The sequence below is a fragment of the Equus quagga genome, chromosome 13 (assembly GCF_021613505.1).
Source record: "Equus quagga isolate Etosha38 chromosome 13, UCLA_HA_Equagga_1.0, whole genome shotgun sequence".
NCBI lineage: Eukaryota > Metazoa > Chordata > Mammalia > Perissodactyla > Equidae > Equus > Equus quagga.
Window position 1 is genome coordinate 34,432,166 of NC_060279.1, and position 20,597 is coordinate 34,452,762.

General features: G+C 37.3%; 1 protein-coding gene across 2 annotated transcripts; it reads right to left on the reverse strand.

The window, feature by feature from the left end:
• Window positions 1–309: 309 nt before the first annotated feature.
• On the reverse strand, window positions 310–20,066 carry LOC124249702 (gamma-interferon-inducible protein 16-like). 2 transcript variants are annotated; one of them, XM_046680934.1, is made up of 9 exons: window positions 19,804–20,066; window positions 15,675–15,958; window positions 14,353–14,477; window positions 13,559–13,723; window positions 11,888–12,055; window positions 7,820–7,987; window positions 5,417–5,836; window positions 3,848–4,036; window positions 310–2,715 (listed from the first exon to the last, which is right to left on the reverse strand). In XM_046680934.1, coding segments are annotated over exons 1-9 (1,539 nt in total). In that variant the 5' UTR covers window positions 19,806–20,066; the 3' UTR covers window positions 310–2,697. The 2 variants fall into 2 exon arrangements, with proteins under 2 accessions (XP_046536890.1, XP_046536889.1); XM_046680933.1 differs by having other exon boundaries at window positions 5,417–5,839.
• Between the last annotated feature and the right edge of the window lie 531 nt (window positions 20,067–20,597).

Here is a 20,597-nt window from a genome sequence, read left to right on the forward strand (position 1 = left end):
TACATCTTGTCACCTCTGTGCTCATCTTGTGGCCATTGACTTGCTGTGCTACCAAAACACCTTGTGACTGTAGCAAAAAGAGATATTCCTGTCATATCCGATGTATGATCTTTGTTCCAAGATGGTATACAACCACACTGTACACCTCACGTCATCAGAGTGCTTCTTCCCTTGGTGAAAGAATTCTCCCAGGCTATATGGTCCTCAGATAGGCTCATATAATAAATTCACCTCAATTTTTATTTATACATTAATTATTGATTATTTGCATCAAAAAGAGCCAATGGAAGACAACAGAGAGTCCAAGAATAGGGAACATTTATGCAATTTATTGATTTTCTGCAAAAGTACAAACAATTCAATAAAGAAAGGATAATTTTTTAACAAATAGTATTGGAACAATTGGATATTCATATTAATAAAATAATGAACTTGATCCATACCTCACTCTCTGTACAAAAAATATCTCAGAATGGATCATTGACTTAAATCTAAAACCTAAAACTATAAAACTTCTAGAAGAAAACACAAGAGAAAATCTCTATGATGTTGGTTTAGGCAAAGATTTCTTAGATATGACACATAAAGCACAATCTACACAGGATAAATTTTTTGATAATTTAAACTTCGTCAAAATGAAAATTTCTCTTCAAAAGATTCCCTGAAAGCATGAAAAGGCAAGCTATAGATTGGGACTTAACACTTGCTAGTCACATAGCTGCTAAAGATCTAGTACCCAGCATTTACAAAGAACTCTCAAAACTCAATAATATGAGAACAAACAACTGAATTTCAAAAATAGGCAGAAAGAGATACATGGGCGGCAAATAAGCACATAAAAAGACAGAACATAATTCATCTCTGAGGAAACGCAAATTAAGACTACAATGAGATACCACTACATACTAATTAGAATGGCTAAAATTTAAAAAGATTGACCATACCACGTGCTGATGAGGAAGAATAGAATGTAGAACTATGATAAAATGCTGGCAGAAATGTCAAATGGTAACTACTTTGCAAAAGAGTTTGGCAGTTTTGTTTGTTTTTGGTTTTGCTTTTAACACACACCTACAATGCTAAACTCTGAGGAGGATGCACAGCAACTGAAACTCTCACACCTTGCTGGCGGGAATGAAAAATGTTACAATCACTTTAGAAAACAATTTAGCAATTTCTTATACATTTAAACATACACATACTATATGAACCGTCAATCTCACTAAAAGTTTTCAACCCACTGAAGACGGAACGTGTGACCACACAAAAATCTGCATGCAAATATTTATAGCAGTTTTAATGCAATTCTCCAAAACTGCAAACAGCCCAATTGTTCCTCATCTGGGGAAGGGATAAACAAACTTTGGTGGATCCACACAATTAAATTTTACACAGCATTAGAAAGGAATAAACTGATACACTTGACTACCTAGGTGAATCTTAAATGCACTACACTAAGTCAAAGACGCCAGATTCAAAATTCTATATACATTTTTTATTTCATTTTATGAAACTCTGGAAAAGGCAAAGTGTAAATTGAGAAACTATATCTGTGGCTGCCAGGAGCTTGGAACTGGAGGAAGAGTGGACAAGACGCATGAAGGAAAGTCTTGTTACGATGGAGCGGTTCTACATCATTAGGAAAGTATTTTTGCCTCTCTGCTCCTTATTTTTCTCATTAGGAGAATAAAAAGAACACCATCAACCCTCCAGACTTGGCATGAAGATAAAGTGACACAAGACAAATGCAAAGCACCAGGTGTCAAATATGTGATTATTAAATATATGGTAAATTTCAGTTATAGATATCTACTTTCTGCCATTGTACGCTAAAGTGAATTAATTGTTCTTCAGTGTTTGCCTAATGCAGGTCTTTGCCTGGGGCAACTTCCTGACGGAATCCACATATGAGAAATGCGAGAACCAGGAAATGTGGTTGGAGAGCTACTGAGCTCTTGGTACTTGAGTGAGTGGAACCTGTTATTTCACATCAGACAGGGCTAGAATTGCTTCCAAATTGACTAATGTCATCATGCAAATCACCAGAAGCTGCCTCATTTGGCAGACAAATTACCTAATTATGCCCCCTCTAAGAGACCAATTCTGAAAAGATATTCATCCTTCTGGACTAAAGCAACCTCTCCCTAGGACACAGAATTTGGCAATTGAAGCCCAGACTGGATTTCAGCCACTGTCTGCCACGTCACTGGGTTCCTTTTGAACAGAACATAGCTTGTTTCAACCTGTCCATTTTTGACCAAAGTCTTACTCTGTAAAGATCACACCCAAAGTATAAATCCAAACATTCCTTAGGGCCTGTGTGTCCCACCTTGATGTGCAGGTCACAGACTATTTGCTTTTAAACAATTCACGAATGAATTAGACTCCTGGGGAAACACTCCTTTAGAGAAAAACATGATGTTTATAATTATTTCCAAATTATAAAAGTTACAGATGTAAAATATGGCATTGAGATGGCACAGAAAAACATAAAAAAGAAAATGAGAAATGCCTGTAATACCTGTTTTCTAAGAATTAATACCTGGTGTATAAAATGCTGTATTTCAACTATATATATATATATTTAATACTTAAATCTTATCTCCATTCACGTCACTATTAATGGCATCCAGATTTTTAGAAGAATTCTTTTGAGCTTTTCATATATGTATCAGGATTGAGTGGTTGTTTCTTGCTTTACCTGGCCTTGATGACCTTGAAGAAGAAAAAGATAAAGAAAACAGTTGAGATTTGGCTGTTGATACATTTCTCCCTTTGCTCACACTGTGTCTCCTTGGGATGGGCTGCATCCTTTTCTCTCTTCCTTTCTAAAAGGCTCTTCTTTCACTCTCACCTATTTCCTTTCATGATGTCCTGTTTATTGAGTCACCACCCCTTCCACTTGATTGGGACCCTGAAATGAGATATTCATTCACACCCAGCTTGAGTACATGTAGACAGGCAGGAGGTATGGAGAACAACAAGAGAGAGGAAGGAGCAGGTACTCATGCCAAGAATTGAGGGGAGAGTTCTCACTGAGAAGAAAGGTTGGAGGAGGGTGCAAAAGGTATTTCTGGTGCAATGCTGTGAGGGAAGGGTTGGAATGTTTGACTGATGGTCCTGAGAGCTGGAGAAATTCAAGAGCGTGTGCATTTCTGAGTGCCTGGATGTGTCAGCCGCTGTATTTGATCTGTTTGCATTCAAGTAGTAGCCTTCGTTAGTATTCCAAGAATCCCACATGGATGTGTGTATGTGTGTGTGTGTGTGTGTGTGTGAGTGTGACAAGGAGTATGAACTTTGTATTGTAGAACCAATAACCACTGTTTGTTGTCGACCAACAGCAACCAACACTAACAGCAAGTATTTCACTAACAGCAGCTGAATTTGTGCTCCAAGATGCTCAGGGGCATCCTTGATCATTTAATGTGGTATGAACTCTGCTAACCATCTTCTGAGATAGAAGATATGTCCCTCATTTAATAGATGATGAACCTAAGGTTCCTAGTGTTTAAGTTCATTAGTCAACTAGCAAATCACAGGGCCACCATTTGAAACAAATCTGCCTAATGAGGCCCAAATTTACTAAATGATCTCCTTGCTTTGATAAATCCAACCAGTTCTATAATATTTAGCCTAGCTATCATATGTTTTGAATGCTTCTCTGAAGTTTCTCTCTTCAATATGATTAAAAATATCCTCATTTATAGAAAGAATAATGGAAAGAAAGTTTACACTCACTAAAGGGCAATGGTTGTTTCTTTTTCGCCTGATGGATTCTCTGTATAATAGGGTCAGTCTAGTTTTTTCATCCTGCTTTAGAGGAATGATGTTCCCCTGAAGTTCTCACCTTGATGAAACTGTGAATTACAGATCTCAGCTGGCTCCCAGTCTGACCTGATGCCAATTCAAAGCAGATGAGTTGAAGTTTATCTCTTTCCTCGCAGTTGATTTTGGTCAGTCGTCCATATACCATGACTTCCATCTTCCCTGTATCATCTTGTATTTCATAATATATGAAATCATTCCACACTATTTTCTGCAAAATAAAATTAGCATCTATCTTTTAAGAAGTGGATAAGGTTTCCGCATCTGTCAGAAATACAGGGTGTTGGTGGAATCTTTTGTCTCTGACAGGCTAATATGAGCTGTAGGTCCAGAATTACAGGTACCAAATAGCTTAACATATCTTGTTCAGAAAATTCCTGCTTTTGAATCCTGTTTCTACTTTTCCTTTTTTTAGGTCTTTATTTCCCAGGTTCTTCTAAAAAGATGGATTACTTCCTAATTTTTCCTGCTTCCATCTCAGAACAGCTGACAGTTCTTAAGGAACTTGAATACAGTCAGACCTGATAATCTTCACAGGTTTCTTTGGCACCTACCTGAGAACAGAGAAGGAAGGCCACTCACACTTCATAATGAGTCTGAGAAAGATTGTTGCAAGTCTTCATTAAGTAGAAAGCTATATCAATATGTAATTCTTTTTTCTATCTTCTCTATTTATTCATTCTTTTCCAATCTGCCCAAATCTTGAACCTAGAATATCTAATCCCATTATTCTAGTTTCTATCTCACTTACTTTATTCATTAATTCTACAAATGCAAATGTGTGCCCAGTCACTTAAACAGAGTGTGCAGAAAACAGCAGTGGTAAAAGTAAAGAACCACCCTAGGAGACATATATAATGGAGTATGAAACAATGCTTCATATAAAAAATTGCTTCAACTAAGCTTAGTTTTTCTATGTTGTCTTAGACGGAAATATCTACTGTAATTATAAGAATTCACCAAAATTCTGAATTTATTGTCTGTATTTATGAAATAAAGTATTAAATTACGTGGTTATTCTTTTCAACATCCATCTTTCTTATTAGTTAATGCCAAAGTCAATTGCTCAACAAATTTTTGATGAATGAATGCAAAGAGGTGAGAAAAATTTAGCTATGTGTTGGAAACAGCTGGATTCTATGGAAGAGTAGTCTTGATTTCTTAGTCTGGCTGTCACAACTGGAATCCAAGCTTGAGAGGGCAATTCTTTATATACAATTAATTTAAGCTTTCACTGAAACAGATGAGGCAGAACTCAAAAAAACCAAATCAAAAGAATATGTATATTGATATAAACTCTGCACTGTCCTGGACCAGGGTGGCTGTCAATAGGTCATCACAGCTGATAAAATGCCAAGGTTTCTGGGGAATCTCTTTCTAAAGAACTTGCATGCTGTTACCTTGGGAGGAGGAATGTCCAGAGATTATCACTCCCATATCCTGAAAGGGATAGACTCTACTTAACTATCCCTGGTTAGGGAGACCTTGAGTCTCTGTGTTTAGGAAATTAACCAAACTCCAAATGGCAAGTTAAGACATTTAAATTCTGGGGCTACAGAAGAAATATTACAAAACAAGGGCGTGGGCTTACCTTATGCACCTCATACACCCCATTCACAAATGTTCCTGGAGCTTGTGAGCACAGATGATTGATTTTAGGAGTTGCATTTGCATTTGCAATCAGTCTTTTTGAGACCTCCATCTTTCGGTCAGCATTAACATCAGACACAGATGAGGCATTGTACACCTCCAGGAACCCATTGCGGCCAACATAATCTGATATGGCAATGACTTTCTTTGGGATGAACTTCTGCTTCAGACTGACATCAAAAACCTTCACTTGGAAGAACTGGCTCTCAGTAGCTACTGTGGCATGGAACATCTTTTTCTCCCCTTCAAGAAAGGCATATGCAAATGGTTCTGTTGCTTTCAGTACCATCACTTCTTTGGGGCCCCTCTGGAAACCTTCTTCTCTGGAAGCTTCTTTAGGTACAGCCTTCAATCTTGGTTTCTTCTTAGAAGTATACACCCAAACCAGGCACAATTTAGAAAGGAAATACAGAGTTACTCTCTAGCAAAGGACCTTCTCAGGCTGGTTTTTGAGCCTCAACAAACACCATAATTGGGTGAACTTGGAAAAAAACTAAACAACTATGGCTTATATGGTATAATTTAGCTAATCGAAGAAGTAGAGAAGATTTGAAAACAACATTATTTCTTTTCTTCATTTTTCATAAGTTTGGAAGGAAGAATAGTTTTATTTCAAAAGAATTAACCAAAGAAAAATAGTATTTCTCCTAGGAAGAGCTATGGAGAGTGTAGGAGCAGTGGCATAGCGATGCTGTTGTGTAGTGATTCCTAATAGAGATGAAGAAGAAAAAGTAATCTTAATTTATCCCATAAATTCATTCTAGTGAACAAAGTAAGATATAAAAGGGGAAGAAAGTAAGTTATTCTTAATATCACTGAGAGGGGAGAATGGTTCCAGTGAGAAACAATTGATTTCATCCAGAACTAATCCCGGTAGATGTGGCAATTTAAAGACCAAAATCATAAAGCCCCTTTCCAAAAAGCAAGTGCTGTGTTGAAAATAGGTTAGCAATGCAATCACTAAATAAAGCCCATGTCCTTCCTTTATCTGGAAATGTCCTTGATAGAGGCTCGTGAAGAGTAGCAGAATCAGCCACCCCAAAATATGTCTCTCTGGCTTAAGATTATTTTGAAAAACTTCAGATACAGGAGAGGCTCTATAAACATAATAGAAGTTCTAACCTGGAAAATTATACCATCCACAACCTGTGGGTCATGAGGCTTAACTTTAATTGACTTCTCATCAATGTGGCCAATTCACCTTAGGTTCAGGAAGCTCATTCCCAGCACAGGGTAGTCAATAACAAGAAATCTATTCATAGTAACAACAGCAGCACTCTGACTTGAAGTGTACAGGACTTAAAGAAGAAATTATGCAATTACTTTCAGAGAAAGGAAAGAAGACCTGATGGACACATGTTCTTATTAAGTTCATTGTGCGTGTAGGGAATATTGGAAATAACCTAAAGTTAAATAATACAACATTAATTTTTTAATTTATTAAGTAACCATGCAATTAATCTTGTACATTAAACTAATAATTTAAATCTGTATTGGTTGATTGAAATAACAGTTTGAAACACAGCAAGTGAAGAAGAAAAAATTGGGTTACACAAAAATCTGTGTAATGTGATCCAACCTGGGTCAAAATGGCACCTGTTTATACGTAACAAAAGGTAAACTCAGAAAGACTATTTACCAAACTGTAGCATTTGATAGAGGAGAGATATCAGAGTTAAAATTTAATTATTTTTGTCTATGTATCTACATTTCCTAAATTTTCTAAGATGATATTATTTATGAAACGAAAAATGAAAGAGAGGGGACGACCCCATGGCCTATTGGTTAAGATCGGCACACTCTGCTTCAGGAGTCAGAGTTCAGTTCCTGGGTGCAGACCTACACCACTCATCAGTGGCCATGCTGTGTTGGAGACCCACACACAAAATGGAGGAAGATTGGTACAGATGTTAGCTCAGGCCAAATATCAGAAAAAAAAAAAGAAAAAGAAAGAAAAAGAGAAAGAATTGGCGATAGTGCTTTGTTTGGCTCTGTATTTCTCCACCCTATTCTGCCCTAAGCTGTGTCTTTCACTAGGTTTTAAGGGAAATATGAAAATAAAGTTAAATGAACAAATGACTAATTATACCCAATAGAGAATAGGGATGATTAGGTATTCATTGGCTCATAGATTATCCTTATGCAAAGGAGAATGCATAATGAGTTAGAGTTCACATTTTGGGTACAATCTCATCTCAAAATATACAATTGATAAAAAATATGTGATTTAATTAAAGAAAGAATTGTATATAGTAGGGGATTAGTGAGAATCTCCTTCATGGTTGTAGTGATCACTGTCATTATGTTTTAGGGAGGGGAGATATTGGAAATAGGAAGTTGGTACCTTGATTAAGGAACTGCTGGATGGGGTTGGTGGTGGCACCTGAGGAATCTGGACACAGCCCTCAGTTGGGCACGTGTTGGTTGTTGAAGGTTCTGGAAGGTGACTCTGCTCCTGGAATAGTTTCATTCTCTTGGAGTCATCAGTTTTAGTGGTGGTGTCTTTCCTTTTCTGAATCAAAAATCGTATATGTGTATTTTTCTTGGTTAGTGATTTTTAATATCAAATGAACTACTACACTCTCCTCCTCTCTGTCTTTCTCTCTCTGTGTCTCTGTCTCTGTCTCTCTCATACACACACACACACACACACACACACACACGAGAGCATCTTACTGTGACAATTTTCTCTGGAGTAATATCACAGCTTCAGATACCCTCAACACCTCCCCAGCTTGGACTCCAACCAAGATTAGAAGCTTCACTCTGCAAATATTAAAAACTCAGATGATTGAAATTTGGTCTGTTATGGAATTCTGGCGCTACCTCTGCTGCAAACAGCCCTGTGTCAACTTGATTAAGATAACACTTGGAGTTATGTATTGGTAGAAAATCCTATCAGTCTATAATGGAAGCAAGTCTCCAAACAATATCGTCTGCACTTAGGGACGTTTTATTAACTAAGTCTTTTACTACCTTGTGTATTTACCAAATAAGCAAATTGGTCAGGAAATCAGGTCTCCACCTATTTTTGAATGCTTTTTTTTATCACCATACTGGAGAAATTCCCTCACGTTCATAATTCTAGAGGCAGGATTCTGTTCTCTATGTAGTCTGCATCAGGCAAAAAAATCCTTCAGAATTCTCAACAATAAACAGACCCATTCATGGTTTCACCAAGGGACTTCCTAGTACCTGGACTTTTATAATTGTTTAAGTAAAGGCAGGAAGTGTCTGTAAAGTCATTTATCTTGACTACCTTTGATTTCTCTAATGAAAACCCATTTCTAACATTCTACGTCCAACATAAATTTGCCACAGTTCTTGCCGCTTCTAGCATTCATGTATCTAATTCATTAAGTGTCACTTGTTGAGAAAGCTGCGGATGAGGGAGCTGCTTGAAATGCCTTCCTCTGGCATGCAGCTTCCTGATCAGGACACCTTCTGACCACCCCAGAACCTCATTCTTCATTAGAAGGTTTACAGAACCTGGACTATGGAAATGAATCTGAGACATAACACTAATTATAAAATTTTAAAAATAAATTACAGATATCGTGACATCTATACTCTAAATCTGAAATCAATATATGCCATTGAATGCTCAAGTTGTAGAGTTCAATAAAGCTGGATTTGAAAGGTTGATCTAACATTCACTATCTGTGTGATCTTGGAGAAGATTTTTTTTAAAGAGTAAGTGCAGAGGCCGAGACTTGAACCCTGTCCTCAGGCCCTTGACCAATGATGCTGCAGCAAAGAGTCTACAAAGCAGTCATTGGACAAAATTTTTAACCTGTATGAACTTCATATTTCTCATACAAGAAATGGAACCAATGATAGCATCCTCCTGTGGCATTACAAAGAATGGATGAGATAATGTACACAAAGATCACAGGTTTTAGAGACCAGCACCACTAAACACTCAATTCATAGAAAATTCATGTTGTTATCATTATTCCATGGTCAACCCCGGGGTTTGTCTTTCTGCTGTGATCTATGGATGTGTAGGAGAAAAAATTTGCTATGCCAAAATGTGTCTCCTTGGCTTGATTATTTCTAAGAACAAAAGATTCAGGAGAAAACTTTGACCTTCCCTCTAACTGCCTAAAAGAATTTAAGATAGATGGCCTGTTTGAGAAGGAGCTAATACCATAGACAACTATAGCATAATATGAATTAGGTGTGGGAGACAGGGAGGAACCTAGAAAGGCCCTTTAGATTAAAGTCCTCTCCCTGTCTCTTTGTCTTTGCAGGTATGGCAAATATTTGTGCACCAAACATTTGCTTTTCATTTCTGTGTCAATTGCCTTCCTCTCCTTGAAGTCCCAAACTGCTATCCCCCTACATCCTCTTTTGTCTTTAGCTGAAGATGGTATTTAAGGTGGTGGCTTTGGCCATTTTGGTGAGTTACTCAGTTTTCCTGGGTTTCTCCCATGTGTACATGTTATTAAACTTGCTAGATTTTATCCTGTTATTCTGTCTCATGTCAATTTAATTCTTTGATCAACCAGAAGGACATAGAGGGTAGAGGAATATTTCTTTCTCCTCTACAGATGTTTTATGCATTATTTTGACCCTCTTAATGGAAACCCTGGATAGAGATGATATGGGAAGTACCTTATTAAAGAAGCATCTCTATCCACTTCTGCCACATATAGTAGTTTAATCTAATTGAAAAGAACACCTTGAGCATCTTTCAAAATCAGTTAAACCAAAAGCTTCCATCATAAGATTAGGATTTAGATGCCTAAAATATTCTATTTGATTGGATAATATTTAAAAAGAGTAATTGATCTTTTCCCTCTGATTATTCCCTTCACCACCTCACTCTGATTGAATCATGCCATTCTGTGCTCTTTGCTTTGTGGGAGATATAGCAGCAGGAATCAAAGATAATATTGGTTTGCTTCTGGCTTTCAATCCCAAAGGCAAACAGAGTCCATATTATAGAGAAAATAGTTGAGAGACTCCATGATGAATAAGAACAAAGATTTCCTGTTCATTTAATGGATCATAGAATGGTCAGACACCCTTTTGTCAGGCTTCCTATGCAAGCAGCTGGACCCCTAAGAAGAAATGACTCTATGATCTGTTTAGGCTATGAGATTGAGGATGCAGATGAGCCTCCCTGAGAATCCTGTGCTTGAAGGAGATTTCAAAGAAGCATAATGATTATTACAGGAATAGGAATGACTGTGTCACATATTTAGGCAGAGGGGACCTTGGAAAGTGTCACTTCCAAGCCTGTATGCATAGAAAAAATAGAGTTGTTTTGAGATATCCACATGTGCTATTGTCACAGCAGAGATACAGTGGGCCTGAGGTTTCAGTGACTAGACAATGGCCAAGTGACTTGCCTTGGCCAAGAGGCAAACAGGCAGATTGCTAACTGCATTCCACAAATAAGAACTGGAGAGATTATAGAGGGAATTATGAATTATTGAAGCTACAATAATAACAACAATAATGAAGCAAAACTTAATAAATCTTGCCTGTAGGAAATATGTCTTCAAGTGCTATGTGTGTGGTGGTAGAGTCTTCAGCCTGGATCAGAGGCCAGCTTGGGGCTTGAGTGACAAACTATATTAGAGAACAGTGATTTAAATGCTGCTTTTGCATATTCCTCAAGTTTCCTGCCTATTCATTGTGGAAATAGGGATTCTACCCCATAGGTCATATCAGGGCAGAACAAAAGGCAGACTAGGGTAAGAGTTGGTGCACTTGTGTGTGCACTCACTTTTCCACCTCAGTCTTGTCTTTCCTAGGGACAGAGTGCCTATAATCTGAGGTTATTGTCTAGTAAGGAAGAAAAACATACATTTATTACAGTTGTGATAATGTTAAACAGGAAAAATAAAGGGACCAGTGAAAGCAAACAATGGGAATATCTGATATATTCTGGGAGGCAGATATTAATGAAGACTTGACTGAGGAAAGAATTCACATTTGCACCTAAAGGTTGTAGACACTTGAACCAGTGGTGAATCAGGACAAATGATTCCAAGCTAAAAAAGGAGCATGTGTCAAAACATCTGACTTGGGAAGGAGCATGTAATGTTGAAAATAAACGATGTAGTATGGTCAGTGAGCAAAGGGGAAGAGGGCAAAAGGAAACTGGAATGTAGGGGATAAACACACTCACATTCATCCCTGCTTGTTTGGTCACTTTCCCCCACTCTCTCTACTCTTCCCAAGAGAGTAACCCTCTGAAGATTAGAGATTATTTCATAAACACATGCCTCCTAAATAGCAGCGGAGTTAGAATCTAGTAGGATCTCAAAATATACATTGATGAAGGAATGAGAGATTATGTTAAAAATTAAATTGTACACCATGGGAGATTAGATGGGAAGCTCTTCCAAGATTATACATACTTACATTGTACGTAAGTACAAGGAATGGAAACAGGTACCTTGGTTGAGGAACTGCTGGATGGGGCTGGTGGAGGCATCTGTGGAGTCTGAGGACCACTCTCACTCGAACATGAGATTGTTGCTGAACTATCTGGAAGCTGACTCTGTTCTGGGAACAGCATCTTCTTTTTTGAGTTGTTAGTTTTGGTGGTTAGGTTATTCCTTTTCTGGAGAAAAATAGATCTTTTTCCTTATTTCTGGATAATTATCTTCAAAATCACACAGAACATAACATCTCATTCTTTTCTTTCTTTCTTTTTTGACTAGGATCTCAATTTTTCAATTTTCTCTGGAATGATAGCACAAAATCAGATACCTGTACTACCTACCCTTTTCTACCTCAAGCAGGATTACAGATTTCACTCTGCAAAAAAGCTCTTATTAAAAGCTCAGAAGAAATTTCATTGGTTTAGGGTGAAATGCAGAGTTCACATCGGCTGTAAAATTGTGTCATGCATAACTTTGCAGGTTATCTTTTGGTAGATAACCTTCTCAGGTTATAAAGGAAGCAAATCTCAGCACAACCTTGGCTGCACTTATGGGTTATTGTTAACTATGACTTTCTATCCAAGCAAATATACAAATGGTTTCCTGATATCTGCTCTTAAGACTCCTAGAAACCCATTTCTCTAATCTTCTCAGAGAGATTATTGGTAGAAATATGGGTCCATGGAAGGTACACCAAGAAAATAAAAACAAAAATTGAGAAACCTTTATAAAGGAAGTCTGTCTTCAAGTGGTGTATGTGGGGTGGTGGTTGGGATGTAGCCTGAGTGAGGGGCACCTTGGATCTTGGGTGAGAAACTATATTAGAGAACAGTGATTTAAATTCCGCTCTTGCCTGCCTACCCTTTATGCTGTCTTGGGGCAATCTTTCCTTACCCACGCACCTCAGATACAGGCTTCATTGTCCTGTGTTGCATGTAACCACAGGGTAAAACAAAAGACAGGTTGGGATAGGAGTTGATACATGCAGATATGTACTCACTTTCCCACCCCAGTCTTTTCTTCCCCTGGGAAAGGGTACCTATAATCTGAGCTTATTGTCTAGTACAGAAGAAAGATGTAAATTTACTACAGTTGTGATAAGTGCTATAAAAGAATAGTAAAGGATCTTGTGAAGGCCAAAAATGAGAATAGCTAATCTTTTTTGGGAGTGGGAGTATCAGTGAGGACTGCCTGAGGAAGAGATTCAGGCTGACATCTGAAGGTTGAATATATTTAGGCCAGTGAAGAGACAGGAATAATGAATTCCAAATGAAAGAAATAGCATATGCCAAAACACGTGACATGAGAAGGAGTATAGAATGCTGAAAATTAATCCAGAAGTATGGTTAAGGAGAAAAGGTGAAAGGAAATTAGAATGTAGGAGATAAATATACACTATTATTCATGTACAAGTGTCTTGCCACTCCCCTCCCCTTTTTCTGGACCAACACAAGACAGTAACCCCTTGAGATCAAGAATTATTTCATAAATGCACACCTTGCTGAAGCAAAGGACTTATAATACACTGAGATCTTGATATCAATATTGATAAATTAAGGAGTGATTTTACTATATAAAGAAACTGTAAATAGCAGGGACTTACTGAGAAGCTCTTCAAGGTCATGATGATCTCTGTAATATGTTGTAGGGATGCACAAATATTGGGAACAGGAAGATGGTACCTTGGTTGAGCAAATGCTGGGTGGGGTTGGTGGAGGCATCTGAGGAGTCTGGGGAAGGCTCTCAGTTGACAGTGTGCTGGTTACTGAAGTTTCTGGAAGCTGACTCTGTTCCTGGGTTAGCTGCATCTTAGATTCTTGAGTTTTTGTGGTTTTGTTTTCCTTTTTCTGAAAGTAGTTTTTTTCTGATTAATAGTTTTAATATTAGATGAAACACATCTTCACCACTGAAAACATCAACTTTTTATTACTAGGTTCTAATATACTAAAATTTATGTCTTTGAGAACTCCAGGGAGCTTCATACAGTCCATCTTCGGAAGAGATGACCAGAAGCTAAGCAGTGCAAATATTATGATTGCTTCAAACAAATCGTAGACAAAATTTTATGCACGTCACTCTTTTACTCATTGTTGTGGTGATGACAGGAGCAGAGAACTTGGATTTAGAAAATCCAAGCTTGAATTTAATCTCTTTGATTAGCCTTTGGCAAGCTGTTTCCCTAATCTGATTGCCATTTTAGTTCATATCTAAAAGAGGAGCAATGATTTCATATTCTCATTATAGGGAATTACATTACACACATTAAAGTGCACAATACTTGTGAAACTTAATGGGTGATCAGTAACTATTAATTTGCTGATTCTTAACCTCATTTTTACTCTGCCCCTGGAAGACCTTTTGTCTGATTCTTCTATTTGCATGCTGAGAAATGAATAAAGAACTAGGTGTTTATAGGAGGGTAATAAATGGAAGGTCCATAGAAGAAGCTTCTTTAGCGGGACCTTAGCCATCCTACCTTCAACACAGGCGTCTTGATTGTTTCAGGTTTATTCATGGTGGAAGTAGATTCCTCTGTACTGTGTTTATCCTGGTTTCTTTGTTCCACTGGTTTTGTCCCTTTTGCTTTCCATCGCCTCATAACTGGTGTGGTAAAAGAGAAAATAGTAAATCCAAAGGAGCTGGTCTTAGACAGCTGAAGCCCTTTCAATAATATTTCCTCCCAGATCCTGTGTGTGGGTCTATGTATGCCCTTGTCTGCCTCTACTGCTTTAGCCAGGCTGGCCACAGGTAGCCAGCAGAGGTAAGGGAGGCACAAGCACTGTTTCTTGCTTCCTCAGTCGATTATTTTCTTCTCCCATGTGCAATGAGCACTTCCTTCCTGTGCTCTGGACTCCAATATAACTCAGTCAAACCATTTTCCTATCACTTATCCTACACTTTCCCTTTTAGAATCAGTTTTCATGCTGCTGGTTGTCAGTCATCTTCTGTAAAAGATGTGTTCGAATTACTGAAACCAAAGGAAGAAAATATGATGTAATTAGTGTTGTGACAAATTGGTGATACTGAACTTGGGCTTTTTATTTATTTATTTAATTTATTTATTAGCCCTATTAGGAAGATTAGCCCTGAGCCAACTACTGCCAGTCCTCCTGTTTTTGCTGAGGAAACCTGGCCCTGAGCTAACATCCGTGCCCATCCTCCTCTACTTTATACGTGGGATGCCTACCACAGCATGGCGTGTCAAGCGGTGCTATGTCTGCACCCGGGATCCAAAGCGGCGAACCCCAGGCTGCCGACAAGTGGAACATGAGCACTTAACCGCTGCGCCAGCGGCCCGCCCCAAATTTGGACTTTTTAAAATGTGTTGTTATAATCCAGTGATTTTATAAGAGACAAGTTCTTCACATCTCTGAGAGAAAGGTTTTTATTTAAGTACTGCCTCATGTTTGTTACGAGACAACATAACAATGGTGGAGTAAATATTGTAATAGAGCATGTACAGTAATTGATATAAATATTTTTAAAACTCAGACTTTTAAAAATTTTGTTTTGTCATTTTGTAACCTTTCTAATGCACTGAAAGCCTTGGTCTTCTCATAAACTCCTTCTTTTTCTTTACCCTCACCCTTCAAAATATACCCTCTAGAATGCATTAGATCCATTTGTAGGAAAGGGGACACCCTAAGTTATCATTTTGGCCCCTGCAGTACTAACATTGTCATGGCTACTAAGTCCTAAATTGGGAAAGGGATGTGTCAACTATGACAAGTCAGGGTTTTCTAGTCAAGGTTGAGGATGGTGCGGAGAGAGTGAGAGTGAAGAATTCTCACCCATTACCTTTTAACTTTTCATGTTTAAGAGTCTTTGCATAGTCTTTAAGTTCTTCTATGTCTTTGTACAAATTTATTAGAGCGTCAACACAGGCACCCTCTGGAAAGCTTTCTTCCATCAAATCAGCAATCTGAATTCTATTATATTCATTTTGAGCTTTTTCAGTCAGTTTTAAATCATTGGCGAATAAAGACTTAATGATGCTAAAATGATATTCACTGATGGGCTCTAATCCTTTCAGCAGAAGGATTTTCTTGAATTCCCTCTTCATCTCTGAAGTTATAGATGACCTACAAGAGAAAAATAACATACAGTGTTATATATTTATACAGACATTTTAAAAGACTATCAATGTTTATATAAGGAAGTGGTCCATATGAAGTGTCATCCATGGGTGTGTACGACAAGAGGGAGTTAATGACCAGATGTCATCATGGAAATGGGTTGAGAACTGCTGAATTAGGACTTCTAAGAAATTTTTCCCTTTTAATGATGACAGTTGAGTTGTTTGGAGTAGTATGGTAGAAGAAGGTCTTGAAATAGGCCATTGTTGCAATGTGTCGACTGTCGACTGTGTAGTGTCAAAGCCCCTGGTTCCTCTTCTCATCCTATTTTGAAGTCTATCCCTGAATGTCTGCCTGTTGGTTCCTAACACTTCCCACACCCACTAAGCCTGAAGTGACCTGTGCGCAAAATGGGCTGCAGATTCTCACCTTATGTGAATATCTTTCTGCCACAGCACTACAGTTCCATGCTGGGTACCTGCCCTAGTCCACTTGGCTCTTCCCTGGTCAACTCTAACTAGTATCATCTCTCCCTGGGGCTTGACCATGTTCTCTGTGTCCTCTGTACCCATATCACTGTCTCTTTCTTGGACTTCTACCTGCTCCCTAGTGCAGGATCATAGCATGTATTGACTGGAATGATTACTATAGTTGCTTGATTTTTGTCTTTCCACTCAACTTTTTTAATCAGTTCTTTTCATAGAGCCAGATATCTCTCTATACAGCCACAATTCTATCTCACTTAAAATTCTTTAATAATTCCCTGTTTTCTTACTGAGAAATGTCTTGCTCCATAATCTGCCTTGGAAGGCCTTGAATAATCTGCATCTTTTTACTTCTGTTACTTTTGTATTTCTTATGTCTTATGCTCCAAAATATATAGCACACTTTGCCTCTCATTTTTTATAACTTTGATAATTCCCTTCTTGCTGCCTAGAAAGCCTTTCCCACCTTTCTTCCTCTGACTACCTCCTTACAGCCTTCAATGCTCAACTGAGGCTTTGTCTTCTGAATGCTGAGTCCCCATTTTGGACTGAGTTTCACTCCTCTGGGCCTCTTAGCACTTTCCACACTTCCTTCATGGCACTCAGTGCATATTATGGGTCCCAATTTTCTGTTTAAATTCATGAATTCTTTCAGTTTAGGGACCATGGGTTTGATTACTTTTTGTATAATTGGGATTTTCAAATTCCTGTGAATTGCTCTTCTTGAGAGAACGTGAGTGTCCTAAGGTTGGTCAGGCCCATAGACTGAAGGATGAATCCACAAAAGGACACATTATAGTGAGACATAAGAATATTATAAACGAAGTGAAACTCTGAAAGCTTCTAGAAATAAAGAGCAGGTTACATGTAAAAACCCAAGGATCAAATTTAAACTAATTCTCAACAGCAAAACTCTCTAAGCAGGACAGCGGAATAATTTTTATATAGTACTGGTCCAAAATTCCATATCTATTTCAAAACTGAAAATTCTTTTACATAAAATTTTTTTGGATTTGTTGTGAGTGTGACGACACAATTTATTTGCAAAATAAAACAAGATGTGAGGTGCCAAGAAACTATGCATAATCTTTATTCATTCTACTTAAATATGATCATTCATGCTTTCTTGCTGAAATATTAGTGCTTTTGATTTTAGAGTAGTATCCAGATCCTACCAGGGCTTCTTGTCATGTAATAGTGTAAGGAGACGTATTAAAAGCCTTTCTGAAGCCCCCTGATTCTGAATCTCAGAACATACCTAGCCTAAGGAAACCAGAATAGATACTGTCACCCTATCTTGAGTGGAAAAATAATTTGGAAAGTAGAATTTTTAATCTAGCCAAAATGATATTTAAATATGAGGGCCTCAAAAACTATTCTCTGATATTCAAGGCCTCAGTAGTTCTGCAAGACAGAGACCCAGACAGAAACATCTATTGGAAGTAATATTCAATAAGAAAATAATACAAAATCAAGAAATACTGCAAGCCAAAGGTAAATAAGAGTGAAAACCTAACTTGGTTAGGTGAGCCCATGTCTTAAAAATAAACAAAGCCTGATGGAAAAGAAGAGAACAAGGAAGTACGTCAACATGGTGGAGGGAGGGAAGAAAAAGAACCTGGCAGTTCACCAGTGTATTTGTCCTAAAGGATACGATAGAGTATAAGTAAAAAAATATATAAGAAAGGAGAATATAGATGTTTCATAAATTGAAATGGAGATAACAGAAACAAGACAAAACACATTAATTGTCAGCATATACAAAAAAAAACCTAAGCTGTTAACCTACAATGTTAGGCAAATTGTATTTGAGAAATATGTCAATATATTGTTAACAACAGATCAGTTAAGGGTGGAAATACAAAAGAAAAATATTTTACCATTCAAAGAATAAGTAGAAGAAAATCAATTTATTTATATTAGTGCAGGTTTAAATAGAGGCGAACACAAAAAGTATCAGAGCATGACACAATCATAATGGGTTCAACCTCAAGGGAGATAAAACTCTTTTGATTGTGTATTTACCTACTAATCGTAAATATCTTTTGTTTTTATTACTTTATATTCCTTCATAATGCTATAAATAGTGTATACTCTATTTTACAACATAACATATGTTAAATACAAAATTATATTTGCAACAGTGTGTAGTATATTTCTTTTCATACACACATGCTCATTCACAAATATATTTTATATATGAATGCCTCTAAACATAAACAGATACATATAAAATATAAATTATATATGTGTGTGTGCATATAAATAAGGATATTGATCCTAAATCCAATTTGGCTAAAGTTGTTGCTTAACTGGTTAGCATATACTCGTTATGTACCTGTTGATAATAAATGTGTTTTTGTCTTGTTTCTGCTATCTTCATTTCAATTTATGACCCTTCCGTGTTCTCCTTAAGTATATATATAAATTTGAGAGATCTACAAGAAAAAACCCCACAAGGTTATGGAAGGAGATTTCAGTGTATCTCTCAATTACTAAATGAACAAGGTAAAAAAAAATCAGTAAGATGTAGATGATTTAATCAACACAATAGACTTAGTGAACAAGGTTTATGTAACATACATAAAATTCTGAACATTAAAAATTTCACTTTAGAGTCAAGCACACATGAAATACGATTATACCAAGCCATGCAGAAAGTCTTTAAACAATTCTAAATGTAGGTAATAGAAATCTATTTGTAATTAACTTTGCCTGCCTCTCCCCTATACCTTGCAAACAGGAAAAAAGAAAAAAAGAATAGTTTTCAGGAAGGCAGAAAGAAATCCTTAAAGAAACTTAAATAACGACTCTGACAGCTGATAGAGACTGGAGTACTAAATAAAAAGTAAACTGTCTTACAGAGACGTAAAGCAGCCATGTTTTTATTTAACTGTGTTTGTGGAACTGAAAATTTTTCTGCTTTCTGTGTGTGTGTGCTGTAGGGGGGTGTAAAAAATTAAGATAATACCATACAATACAACTTTGTATGCAGATGGATTTTTTACTGAATATTATTTTATGATATATTTGCCATTCTCCTAACTTGATTTTACGCAGGCCCTGACCACAACCACCAACTTTCCTGGGCACATTCCAGGAGAAAAACCCCAAACCCTTTCTCTAAATATAGCTCATGTCAAAAGATGCCCAGGAAATCCATTTTAATATCTTTTATAGTCAAAATGCTTATCCTTCAGTTATGGTGGAATAAAATGTCTATTATTTGCCTAGTTAGTAAAGGACTAGAATCAAGCTACTGCTGTTTTCACTTTTCTGAATATAGTTTAAATTAGCCCTTTTCCCACAAATTCTTCATAATGTAAGCTCCCCTTGTAATCTTTTGGTTACCAACCAGATACTCACATCTTCCTATGGAAATCCCCACAGGTATCACCTCATTGGAAATTTCTTCCACAGCAGTCCAGATTTTGAGGTCTTTTTCAGAGATGCAGAAATCACTTCTTATTTTGTTTGAGCAGGAAGATAAATCAGTAAACTCTCAGAGACTGAACTGCAGGATGTTATAATCTCCTCAAGGGCAGAAGAAAAAGAAGTATTTTGAAAAGCAACAAAAACAAATGGCACTGGTAGAGTCACTTGAAACCTTGACTAGTGCTGGCCATCTCATACTGTGCTATCCCGGAGAAGCAGAAGTTATGAAACAATGTTGAGACTCCTCCCACCTATGTTCTTAGCTTTCGATTCATTAGTCAGAGAAAATCACCAGTTTCCTTCCTGTAAATTTTGTTGGGGCCCAGGACAAGCCACTCCCAAATATTCCACAACAGCATATTGATTATTTTGGATTAAAATTCCTTGAGAAGGATAAAGGGCATTCTGACTCTCTGGTCTCTGTTCTCCCTGAAGGCAGGAAATGAATCTCTCACGTGCAAGGTGCTCTCTTTGCATCCTTATCACCAGAGCTGGGGAAGTCAGGTCAGAGAAACTGCCTAAATAAACCTGGCTAGTTGACAACCTCAATCCTAAACTCTGCTTAAATCTCTCACTAATTATGAGTCTCCTATTTATGTTTCTTTGTCCTGTCATTCCTCACGAATTTCTTGTTTCTTTGTGAAAAAGATGTATATATTGTTTGCTTTGTTCTCTCCAATCATCATTTCTCTATGATCTCTAATACATATGAATTGAAGTGTTTT